Source organism: Bos grunniens, chromosome 19, assembly GCF_055505025.1.
Source record: "Bos grunniens cultivar Pamir isolate PY7600 chromosome 19, Bosgru_T2T1.0, whole genome shotgun sequence".
In the NCBI taxonomy this organism is placed as follows: domain Eukaryota; kingdom Metazoa; phylum Chordata; class Mammalia; order Artiodactyla; family Bovidae; genus Bos; species Bos grunniens.
In genome coordinates, this window is record NC_141183.1 from 52638479 (window position 1) to 52651403 (window position 12925).

General features: G+C 37.0%; 1 protein-coding gene across 6 annotated transcripts in view; it reads right to left on the reverse strand.

The window, feature by feature from the left end:
- The window catches only part of RPS6KB1 (ribosomal protein S6 kinase B1), a 40373-nt gene that overhangs the window by 26078 nt on the left and 1370 nt on the right, over window positions 1-12925 (reverse strand). For all 6 annotated transcript variants that reach the window (XM_086360571.1, XM_086360569.1, XM_086360568.1 and 3 more), the window contains exons 2-4: window positions 6560-6609; window positions 5441-5561; window positions 3820-3888 (exon numbers count right to left, since the gene is read on the reverse strand). Coding sequence is in view for 4 of the 6 variants with exons in the window: in XM_086360568.1 (XP_086216694.1) it covers window positions 3820-3888; window positions 5441-5561; window positions 6560-6609 (240 nt within the window). In the remaining 2 variants the exon portion in view is untranslated. The remainder of the gene's footprint in view (window positions 1-3819; window positions 3889-5440; window positions 5562-6559; window positions 6610-12925) is intronic.

The following is a 12925-nucleotide window of genomic DNA, read 5'->3' on the forward strand; positions in this document are numbered from 1 at the left end:
GCAATGATATTTTGCTTCTAGAGTATACATTTTGATGCAACTGGTAGGACAGAGAGATAGTTGTTGGAAACAGTCTATTCCTCAACATTCTAAGCTTCTCATAGTGAGTAAACAAGCCCAGGAGAACTAATAAATCCAGATGGATTATTCAGACGTAAGCAACTCACTTAAGACAAGGGAACATCTGGTTTATGATTTTACCTTTAAGGTTAGAAAGAGGTAAATTTTTACCACATACTCAGGCCAAGAGGGTTAGTACTCTCTGCTTCCAGGGATAACAAAATCAAAAGAAGAAACTCAAAGGGAGAACACAGTTATCTTTACCTAGGGATTTAGGAATTAAAACCTTGGACCTAACCCTAGCTTTTCGGGAACAGCAAGGAAAGAATGAGACAGTGAGTGATTCTCTAGCCAGGCTTAGGGCAAGAAAAGCCACACAGTGAGAACGCATGGTAACTAAGCAAAAGAAGAGGCAAAGCAAGTTAGGTCTTCAATGCCTGGGCACAAAAAGGAAGCCTGACAAATGGCAGCAGTTACGTCTATGGACTTCCCAATATATTAATCCACACCCGCTTACCATCAGTACGGGGAAAAAAAAACCCTCTTCTTTCCATTAAAGATATCTGTGCCAGACACTTAAGATATAATTATGACTAATTTTGCTCAGCCCTGATTATCAGGTGTTCATAAACAACATATCAAAAGGAATGGATTATTCTAAGAAACCTGACCAGTACTTCTTTCAACACTGCAAGAACAAGTATTATTTATACTGTCTCCAATTTTAGACTTAAAATACTGTATAGATAAAAAAATCCATAATCTCAAATGATTCCAATGGGAAAGCCAGAGAGCAGATTAATTCTGGCTTACTGATACAGAAACTGAAGTTGAAAATACCTAAACTGCTTCTTTAAGACAATCACCAATAAAGTTGTGGTCACAGTATTTGTTCCTCAGTTTTTAAATTAAGAAGTCATTTGTACTGCTTAAGTAAAAATCAGGGACAATAGGATGATATATAAACATTGTATTTTTTTTAAAAAGTCATTTTCATTGTCTTAATATAGTTTCCTACTAAGATTTTAAGACAGTGAGATATTTTCAGAAATCAATCCCAAACCAAAAGAACAAGAAACCAAACATACACAATCCAAGGTTAATAAAACAAAGAAACACATGTAACTCTGCATCTCAAAAGGTGAAAACAGAGGGGGATAAAGCAGTTGTATGAGCAAACCTAAATGCCTGCAAAGAGGCGTAACTCAAAAAACGTGCAATCCATCTATAAAGCCCTGAACAGTTAGTGTTAGTCACTCAGTTCTGTCTGACTCTTTGTGACCCTACCAGTCTCCTCTATCCATGGAATTTTCTAGGCAAGAATACTGGGAGTGGGTAGCCATTCCCTTCTTCAGAGGATTTTCGGGACCCAGGGATTGAACCTGGGTCTCCTGCACTACAGGCAGATTCTTTACCATCTGACCCACCAGATAAAGCCCTAGCAGTGTTCAAAAATTAAAAGTAAAAATAAAAAGAAAGAAAAGGAAAACAACATGAAATCATTAAGGACTATAGAAGGCAGAAGGTGGAGGGCTGAAAACAGGAGGATTATCTCAAAGTCTCTGTAAGAACAGATAGATCAGCAAGATTCCCAAATCTATAGTAACCAGCCAGGAACTACCACTTGGAGAGATGTAGTCTCCAGAAAAAAAAAAAAAAAGAGTGAAGGATCAGATAGAGTAGAGTGCTGAAGTAAAAACTTGACCTCGCTACTCAGCCATAATAAAGACCAAAACAATGCTATCTGCAGCAACACGGATGGACCTAGATACTACCACATTTAAGCAAAGTCCGAAAGAGAAAGACAAAATACCATATATCAGTTACGTAAACAAAATACAACAAATAAAGCTATCTACAAAACAGAAATAGACGCACAAAGCAAATACACTCGTGGCTGGGGATAGGGAGGGAAGGTAGAGGCAAGGTTTGGGAGTTTGGGATTAGCAGATGCAAACTAGTACACAGAGGCTGGATAAACAGCAAAGACCTACCACATAGCACAGGGAACTATAATAAATGTCATGTGATAAACCATAATGGATGAAAAAGAATATGCATGTGTAAGTGAATCGCTTTGCTGTGCAGCAGAAATGAACATAACATTGTAAAGCAACTATACATCAATAGTTAAAAACAAAACAAACATGATTTCAGTAAAAATCTGATGTTGAAAGGTGAGATCTCCATCTCCTGTCTGTCATCCAGCCCCAGAATGCTTTTTCTAGGCAGAATAATAGAGGATCTTTCCCAGCACGAATTGATCCATATCAGAAAAAAGACCTTTAGACACTGACGTTTAGAAGTTCTTAGTCAACTGCCAGCTAATCTCATGACTGCACACTGGAGAAGGCTACACGTACTCAGCTTCTGATCAGCTTCTCAGAGTTCCACTCTTCAAGGACACCAGACATGTAAAGAAGGCCCCTAACATGGCAACAAAACACTAAATCAAAGTCAAAGAAAATAGGAACTTAGACAAGAGACACGCCCATCAGACAAAAGAATATTTCAAAGAATTTATAATTAAAATGTCTCAGAGGAATAAAGGAAAATATTGTACTCACAAAATAGGTATAAAAAGAAAAAAAAAACAACAAAAAGAGCTTTGGGGAATTACAAATATGATAGTTTTTAAAATATAAGTAAGGGAATTCTTTGGCAGTCCAGGGATTAAGACTCTGCACTTGCACTGCCAGGGGCCTGGACTGGATCCCTGGTCGGGCAACTATTAATGAAATCCCACAAGCCATAACGCAAAGCCAAATAAATACACTAAATTTTAAAAATGATTAGAAAATAAATTTCTAGAAAAAACCTCAGAAAGTAAACAAAAAGATAAAGAAATGGACAAGTGGAAAGGAAAGAAAAACAGATGATCAGTCTAGGAGGTCCAACACCCAAGTAAACGCAATTCTAAGAGAAGAAAACAACCAGAGGAAAATTATCGAAGAGATCATAAAAGAAAATTCCCTGGAGCTAAAAGACGAAAACTTTTAAGACTGAAACAGTAAAAATAAATAATAAGAATCAAAGCAAGACACATCACTGCAAAAATTTGGAATATCAAATTCCCCTTCTTTCAGTTTCTCAGGAAATCACCAGTAAATGGTCACCAGAGCACGGGAACAGGACACAAACTAAGAAAAAGGAAAATCTGGGATCCAAGAAACAAAGGATCCAACACTGACGGAGTCAGGAGGATCTGAAGGATTGTAGTGAAGGGGAAGTCCAGTAACGACAGCAATGCCGAGAGAAAGATCAGCACAGGTGAGAGCAGGGGACAGAAGGCCCGAGCAAAATAAACAGGACTAGTCACTTATCTCATAAGTGTGCTCATACACTGGCCTGAAAGGTGTTTTAGAGTTGATGGGAGGTTTGAGAAGGCAACAGTAGATCTAAAGAAAATGATGCCAGATGAGGATGGGAAAAAGGAAGAAAGGAATAAAACAGGAAGTCAATCTCTAATTCTAAAACTACTGAATTAAGTCACAGCAGAACATGCTTATTACTTAGAAATACAGAGACCAGAACAAAGGGCTAAAGAGTTAACCTCAGAGGAGAAATGAAACAATCTCCTCTGCACCCTCACCAAGTAACCAAGCAGAATAAAACAGGAGTAAGAATGATAAAATGTACCCCACATTCCAAGAGGACTTATAATTGTGGTAGAAATACAATTTTTAACTGAGAATTTTAGACCAAAATATCAATTTTATAGCAATTAAGAACATAGTTGAGGGGGAGGAGAGAAATCACCTTTTTAAGCACCTTCATGGCAAATATTTTCCCGGTATTTGCTCCTGTTACTTTTCGTACTTGAAAAACCTGGATGAAAAATAAAAGTGTGTGTTATTAAAAGCTAAACTATGTTAAGTCACAGTCCCTTAATTCCTAGGTATACGAAGCAAATGATACAGCAGTCTATATTCTTACAGAAACTAGCACCATCAAGGACTGTGTACAAAAATGATGAGCTAAAAGAGCCAGACTACATTCAAGATTTACTAGTGTGCTTAATCACTCAGTCGTGTCCGATTCTTTGCGACCCCACGGACTGTAACCCACCTGGCTTCTCTGTCCTTGGGGATTCTCCAGGCAAGAATACTGGAATGGGCTGCCATGCTCTCCTCCAGGGGATCTTCCCAACCCAGGGCTCCCACATTGCAGGCAAATTCTTTACCATCTGAGCCACCAGAGAAGCCCAAGAAAACCGGAGTGGGTAGCGTGTCCCTTTAGGGGATCTTCACTTCCCAGGGATCGAACTGGGTTCTCCTGCATTGCAGGAGGATTCTTGACCAGCTGAGCTACCTAGGAAGTCCTTAGTAGTGAAAACTGTCATACAACACAGAACCTTCCTGTTTATTCTGCTGACATCTGGTGGCAAAAGTGGTCATTACCATCTAATAACAAGCACTCTGTGTTATAAAACAAGCACTCCATGTTACTTTATAAAATCCAAGTTTGCATAGAAAAGACTATAATCATGTTTCCTAGACACACAGAAATTATAAAATAGCTCATAAATTTTCAGAGATGCTTCACATATAACTATTTAATATTTGACAGGAATTACTTAAGCCTTAAAATGATTAGCCATAATATCCTCTCATGCAACAGCTAAAATATGAGATTCACAGTGCATGTGCTATACATTCACAATGATTAAAACAGACGAGAATGTGTCTTAAAGCCTAAGAATAAACTACAAATGCCATGTTTTGCAAAAATTAACACTACACAATAGCATAAATAGTTCTCAAGCTTAATCTTAAGTACTAACGTGTTACCCAAACTCTGTCTTTTGAAAAAGAATGGCAAACAGAATGTCCAAATTTTCTTGAATAGAACACTCAAAGGTGAGGTCTTAAATTAGAAAGTTTCTGGCAAAACTATGAAACCAAAAGATGTTCTTCATTTTTCTTCTCCTCTTTTAAATTCTTCAACTGCCCTAACTCTATTGCTCTGAATACTGCAAGTCAAAGAAAATCAATTTAGATTAAGGTCTCAGTAACTGATACCAATCTAATGTGCCATGCCTCTTGAAAGTAAGGAGTAGTTTGTTTTTTAAAAGAATACCTATAGTCGGTACCATTTAACAAAAGGAAGGAATGAATCCTCTAATAACAGATACTCCCTAGCCCAGCTGCCTATTTATTTATTCCACAAATATTGACTGAGTACCCACAAAGTGCCAGGCTGTTATGTGAATGGTAGTAAGAGGAGGAGAGCTTCTATACATTGCTCAAATAATACCAGGTTAAATGATCCTGTCCTTTGCTGAGAGCTTACAAAGACTGAAGAAGACAGCTGGAAACGGTGTAAACATTAATCTACCCGAGACAGACAAAGACAGCTCTCATTTCAAAATACTTCCTACCTTTCCATAGCCCCCTTTACCAAGTACTCGAAGGAGCTCAAAACATTCTGGTCTGATTTTTTCTGGCCCTCTGTTCACACTAGTTTCTGAGATTTCAAATTTCTCACAATGTTCCATGCCACTGGGGAGAAAAACAAAACCAAAAGTAAATTTGTGAGAAGTTAAATTACCTTCAGCATATTGTTAGAATGAGAATTATACTCCAATTAAGTAAAAGGAAAAAAGTACATGATAGCAAATTTAGTATCTGTGCTCTAAGTTAATGATTCGATGACATGGTAGGTCAAGATTAGGGTGGCTTGAGAACTGTCTGCTGATCTGCTTGTTTACAGAATGTGCTACTGATTATTGATTTTCATAAGCATCAAGTACTCCCAAACTAAGATGAATTAGAACAAGTTTATTAAGCTGACAAAGGAAAAAAGTCTTCTAGTTATTCAAATTTAGTTTATTCAAAATGTCTGAGGTTAGATATTATCCAACTGTACTTGGCAACATCAGCAGAAAATCTAAGCACTTTCTAAAAGTACCCAATTAGTTCAAGTTTTCAGCTAAAAATTCTTGTTATTAAATTATAACCATGCATCTTTCCATATATACTTAATTTAAAGGTTCCCAAAAGGGTAGCAATTTATCTGTCATTTAAATGCTTTCTATGAGTGATCTTAATTTCCCCACAATCCAAGGCTTTTTACTTGAAGGTGGGATACACCTTATTCAACTAATGAAGCTTTCCCAGAATGACACAAGAATGCACAAATCTCTGTTTAGATGACGCATTACAAGCAAAACAAGAGGGATTTGATTTGGGGAGCATTTCTAAAATTTTTATTGTTCAGTAGGAAAAGGTAGTTCTCCATATTAAACTAATAAAAACCTTTTACACACTTAGACTCATAATCAGAATACTCTGAATTTTAATAATCTTCTCAAAATCCATACATGATCTCAAAACCCCAGATATGTTTTCATATTGGTGCCAAGCTCAATAAACCAAGTCTCTGTATGACTATATATTTAAGAATAGGTTATTAAAATCACATGATGGCTGTAAACTGGAGCTGATATAACCTAAATTAAAAAAAGACAGCACAGTGAAACCTTTTCAAATATACTTACAGTTCATATGGTCCAACTCCCCCATGGTCCATGCTTTCATTTAACTGACCCTGAAAAATATGTTAAAGTTTTAAAAATAAATAATCCCATAAACAAGAAATTTAAAAATGTAATGCTTCACCCCATTACTGAAGGAGAATGAATGAAAGAAATCAGCTTACAAATTCTCTATGCTTTATTAATAGGTAAATGTGATGAACAAAGTAAAGCACACAAACAATAGTGGGGGGATTTCACTTTTAATTTTATGTGACAACTAAGCTGTAGATGCTGCTCATCAATGATCTGCAAACAAAACCGGGTGATTTCTCCTTCAAAAATTACATGTATTCAAAGTATGTATTCTGTATTTTATTAAACTAAAGGTACCGCATTCTGAGTTAATGACTTATAAAAAGTTATTTTGACATGCTTTTGATAAGACTAACATAATGCTAGAAGCCTTATGTAACTGCAACCTAACCAAGCCTAAGGTAACCACAACCATTCCAAGACATTGTCATGAATGATACGGCTGATCAAAGCAAAACAGTTAAGCAACAGTCTCAAATTGTGTGGAGTCATACTGGCCAAACATTTATTCTGACCATAGTATAAATGAGTGCAAAACTTAATTTAACCCTCTGTACAATAGCAAAATGAACAATTCAAAAATGAAATTAAGATAACTCCATTCACAGTGGCATCAATAGAATAAAATACTTAGAAATAAATTTAACAAAAGTGCAAGGTTTCAATATTTAATAACTCCAAAAACATTGCTGAAAGAAATTTTAAAAGACCTAAATAAATCAAAAGACACTCCATGTTCATGCATCAGACAACTTAACATTGTTAAGATGGCGATACTAAACAAATTGGTTTACAGATTCAACTCAATCTTTTAAAAACACCTAGTCCCTTTCTTGCAGAAAGTGCCAAGCTTATCCTAAAATTCACTCAGAAAATCAAGGGTGGGGGTGGGGTGAAAACAGTCTTGAAAAAGGAGAACAAAGTTGGGGGACTTACATGTCCTGATTTCAAAATGTACTATGAAGCAACAGCAATTAATTCAGTGTGGTACTGGCATAAGGACAGAAATATAAATCAATGAAATAGAAATGAGAGCGCAGAATAAACCCTTCCATTTATGGTCAACTGATTTTTGACAAAGACGCTAAGAAAATTCAATGGGAGAGAGACTTGTTTCAATAAATGACAGTTCAGGACAATCGCATATCCACATGTGAACATTTACTTTGGATCCTTACCTTCACACCATGTGTAAAAGTGGGTCACAGACCTAAATGTAAGAACTAAAACTACAAACTATAAAATTTTTAGAAGAACTAGGAGAGAGTAAATCTTCACAATCCATAAAATAAGAACATACAAAGAACTTCTATAACTCAATAATAAAAAAAATAAGTAACCCACTTAAAAAAAAATAGGTTAGGATCTGAACAGGCATTTCCACAAAGAAGGTAAGTGGCCAAAAGTCACATGAAAGTACGTTCAGTATCATTAGCCCTTAGGGAAGTGCAAGCCAAAACTCTATGGAGATATCACTTCACATCAACTAGGATAGCTACAGCAGGATAGCTACAATTAAAAAGACAAAAAAAAAAAGTTTGGCAAGGATGCAGAGAAATTGTAACCCTTATACACTGCTGGCAGCAATGTAAAATGGTATAACCACTTTGGAAAAGTTAGGCAGTTTCTTCAAAAATTAAACATAGACTTACCATATGATCCAGCAAATCTATTCCTTGGTATCTACCCAAGAGAAATGAAAATAACATGTTCCACAAAGACTCAGGCATAAATGTTCATAGCAGCATTATTTACAATAGCCCCCAAATGGAAACGACTCAGATGAACATCAACCAGTGAAATGATAAATGTCGTTGACATTAACAATGGAATACTATTTGGCTATAAAAAGGAATGAAACACTGATATATACTACAACAAAGATGATCCTTAAATCATCAACTTGAGTGAAAGAAGCCAAACACAAAAGGCCACGTAATATATAAGCCCACTTATGGACGCTCCAGAAAGGCACATTTACAGGTATGGCAAACAGACTAGTAGCTGCTGAGGGCTGGGGATGGCAGTGAGGAGTTTCTGTTGAGGGCGACAGAAATGTGCTAAAACTAAATTCTGGTGATGGCTATATGACTCTATAAATATACTAAAAGTCACGGAACTCTAAAATATAACCTGGCAGCAGAAACTCAGTTATTAGTATTATAAAATGTAGCTTTAAAATGAGTATTCTTAAATACAGTCTGATTATGAACTCTCAATTTCTATCAAAGGCACCAAAAAATTAGAAGTTTTAAAGTTTTTATTAAGAATTTTGGAATAATTCAATGAATATTTAGGTGAACTCATCTTTCTTCAAAGATACCAGTACACAGTCATGATACACAAAGGCAATGGACAGTATTTTTACACAATGAGTGGTCAAATGCGCTCTCAAAACAAGTGTTTTAGTCAGAACTTGCCCACAGTGTGAACAACTCAGGATGAAGTCTAACACCAAGGATGTGTGTCTCATGATTAGACCTAGGCAAATAGGGTAGAGTGTGGGGAGGGGGGTGCGGTATCAAGGGAAAAAATACTTGCAGTTTCAACTTGATACAGCTTCTTTTGTGTGGGAGGGGCAGGCAGGGGTGGTTATCATTAGAGGATTTTTTTGGGGGGGGGGGGTCTCTGGGGCTTCATACAATCACCTATGAAGACTTCACTTTAAAGACAAAAGGCTAACTTCTATAAAATTGGTATTATATAATTGTTTTATCTTTAATATTCACTTTACTTAATTCTAAATTAAAGACTACAGAGTAATTAACACTGAGCCACGACTTTGAAGCCACCTAGAAAGAAGCCACATGCCCTGGGGCTATGTTTCACTTCCGGAGTCAGCCAGGCCTGTCTTGCCACCTGCATCTGGGCTTAGAACTTCCTACCGTTACTTCTGGAGCACAAGCATTTTGAGGCACAATTTTTTTCTGCTACTCAATGGTATCTAGAAGTCCAACACCAGAAACACCAAGCTATTCTACAGGACATACTGACGGTTATCCTTCACAGGAAACTTTATGCAGATTTTTTTTTCTGCCTTAAGCTTTATGACCCATCTAATGTTTTTTTGTGTATGTGCCACTACGACTGACAAAGTAGAATTCTCCCCATTGTGGCTCAGGGGTGAAGAGTTCTCCTGCCAACGCAGGAGACGCATGTTCAATCCCTGGATTGGGAAGATCCCCTGGAGAAGAATACGGCAACCCACTCCTGCATTTTTATCTGGAGAATTCCATGGATGCAGGAGCCAGGCAGGCTGCAGTCCATGGAGTCACAAAAGAGCTGGACGCAGGACTTAGTGACTAAACAATAAGGTACTATAGAAGGTAACTGTTTCAAACTAGCCCATCAGAATGACTATTTACAAAGTTTTAAATTAAAATTATACATAAATTCAAGTTAATATGCCTTAAGTCCCAATTTTATAAAAATTTAAACTGTTTAAAAAGTTTTAAATAAATTGTTACAGAATGGGTGAAAAATATCCTTAATCTAAATATTCATTAAGTCATTTATCTACTTGCCTGCCTGTTCACAGATATTTCCTTATAAAATAAGGTTCAGTAATCTGGGGAAAAGAAGTAAATCTGGCCTCAAATACTGGCTATTTAAAAGTACATTACAGTAAGTATCTAATAAAATGCAAGATATTGAGATATTAATAATCATGAACATCTGAATACATATTATCTATATACCACTATTTTTCAAAACACTAAAAATTTTTTAAACTTTTTGCTCAATAAAAATCTACTAACCCAATCTGAAATTCGGCAGGAAGTCTCTATTTCAAATTTTGAACTAGCAGAGTAAAAATTCATGATTTTTTTAAGTTGCATTAACAATTTTCTTTTACTCTTTTAACCTGTGTCTTCACAGAAAGCAGAGGTTTCCAACATTTTCATAATCTAATGAAAAAATTTCTAAAGGAAAACTTTCCTTTAGTTTCAACTCTGTTCCCAAATTATATTATCACCAATGAAACAGAAAAACAAAAACCCTTTCAACCACTGGTTTTAATATAGTACTTAAAACTAATTCTCATCTTTTAGTCACTGAAAAATTAACTGCGCCATGTAAATACATCTATTTACTATAAATACATATATTCACTAATATAGATTCACTCAGTGTAACATACCTAAAAAGTAGGTATCTCTAGGACTTCCCTGGTGGCCCAGTGGTTAAGAATCTGCCTGCCAATGCAGGGGACACAAGTTCAGTCCCTGGTCTGGGAAGATTCCACATGCTACAAGGCAACTAAGCCCACATGCCACAACCACTGAAGCCCTTGTGCCTAAAGCCCGTTCTCCACAACGAAAGGAGCCACCGCACCACAGCTAAAGAGTAGCCCCTGCTTTCTGCAACTAGAGAAAGCCCGCACACAGCAACAAAGACCCAGCACGGCCAAAAATTTAAAAATTAAAAAGCTGGGGGGGGGGATGTATTTCTAAATAGGACGAACGACAAAGAGAAAAAAAGCAAGGAAGGAAAGAAACAAACTGTTCTAAAAATGCAGTACCTCTAGTATAACTGCATTTATTATTATGTCTTTATGTATAGATGAGGGTAAACTTGAATGATTGGTTCCTTGGCAATCAGTTAACACTGACAAGCTCTATTTCCATAAACCAGCTAACTACATAATGTGCCAGGATATTTTGAGAGTACTTGATATACTCTATCTCACACAGTCTTCATTTTATGGAGAAGAAAAAAGTCTTTTTTCTGAGTCTTTAGTCTGAGAGGTTAAGCAATTTATTTGAGATCATGCAGTCAGTGAGCGTGGCTGGAAGGATCTGAATTAGCTCTGACACACCACAAACAGGTACATTACAAACAAGACTAGTGAATGCAGTGAAGAAGCTGTGCAACGAAGCTTACTGAATTGTGTCAGAAGATACTACCACTAGTTATCTCCATGGTCTTGGGCAATCATATCCCTGGTTGATGCCTCAGTTTCCTTTCTGTAAAATGAGGATGTGAGGCTACTCTGATATGCACCAATGTTTTAAAAGCTTGTGTACTAAAGGATGGGGGCTTCCCCAGTGGCTCAGGGGTAAAGAATCCGCCTGCAATACAGGAGACACAGAAGACTCGGGTTAGATCCCTGGGTTGGGAAGATCCCCTGTAGGAGGAAATTGGCGGATTTCTTGCCTGGGAATCCCGTGGACAGAGGAGCCTGGTGTGCTACAGTCCACGGTGTCACGAAGAGTTGGATACGACTGAGCACCTGATGGATGGACACACTAAAGGATACAAATTCACAAACAGGATTCTAATTATATTATTAGAAATTCACAGTAGTCAGATTTTCTAAGAATCTAAATTTCTCTCATTTTTCAGAATTTTAAAACCTATAGAGAAACCTGGATGTCACTGAATCTCCTTGGGTGGCCAACCCAATTCCACTCCAACTCTTTGCTTGTCCACCTTGCATCTCTTAGAATAACACACTCAAAAGAAACATTTTCGACTCCAAAAGCACTGCTATGTTAGATATATTTTGCTGAAGCCTCTTCCTCAAAATCCTCTTTAATTACCTTTGTAATTAAAGCTCCTCTCCCTAGGGTAGTAGTCATATTTCCTCCTCTTTCCTATTTCCACCAATTTCTCTGACCTCCTCTTCCACACCTGCTCAAAATCCTATTTGCCTGTACCCAGCAGAACGAACATTCAAGAGGGGTCCTAATTCACAGCAAGAATCTTAATACGGTATTTTACTTTCAGCTCATAATAAACCCAAGGTCTGGAAATTTTATCAGTTCAACTGGTGAAGATTTTATTGATATAAAGCACCCTTATCCTTTCCTCCCCTGCTTCGCTCCCAAGCCACTGCCATATGGAGCCAATATAACTGATGAGAGTATGTTATATGTAATGAAAGTAATCCCATACTTGTTCCATTGAGAAGCTAACTGCAATTCCATATGCAAGCATACTAAAAAATATACATCAGGGATATTTCCCTAGCGGTCCAGTGGTCAGGATTTGGCACTTTCACTGCCAGAAACCTGTTCAATCCCTGGTTGGGGAACTAAGATTCCACTAGCTGTGCTGTGCAGCCACCAAAAAAAAAAAAAAAAGTATATATCTCAATACCCACCTTCCACACAGCCCACACTGCCTGATTTCGATTTAGACTCAACTGATAAGAAGAGCATTTCTGTTCTATAAAACCTATTTTCCTAAAGTATTTAACATATATAGCATCTTCTGTCAACAAGCAGGAAACAACTTACTTGCCAGAGGGAGGAGATAGGGTGGGAGAAAAAAAAAGGGAGGCCCCTTCTG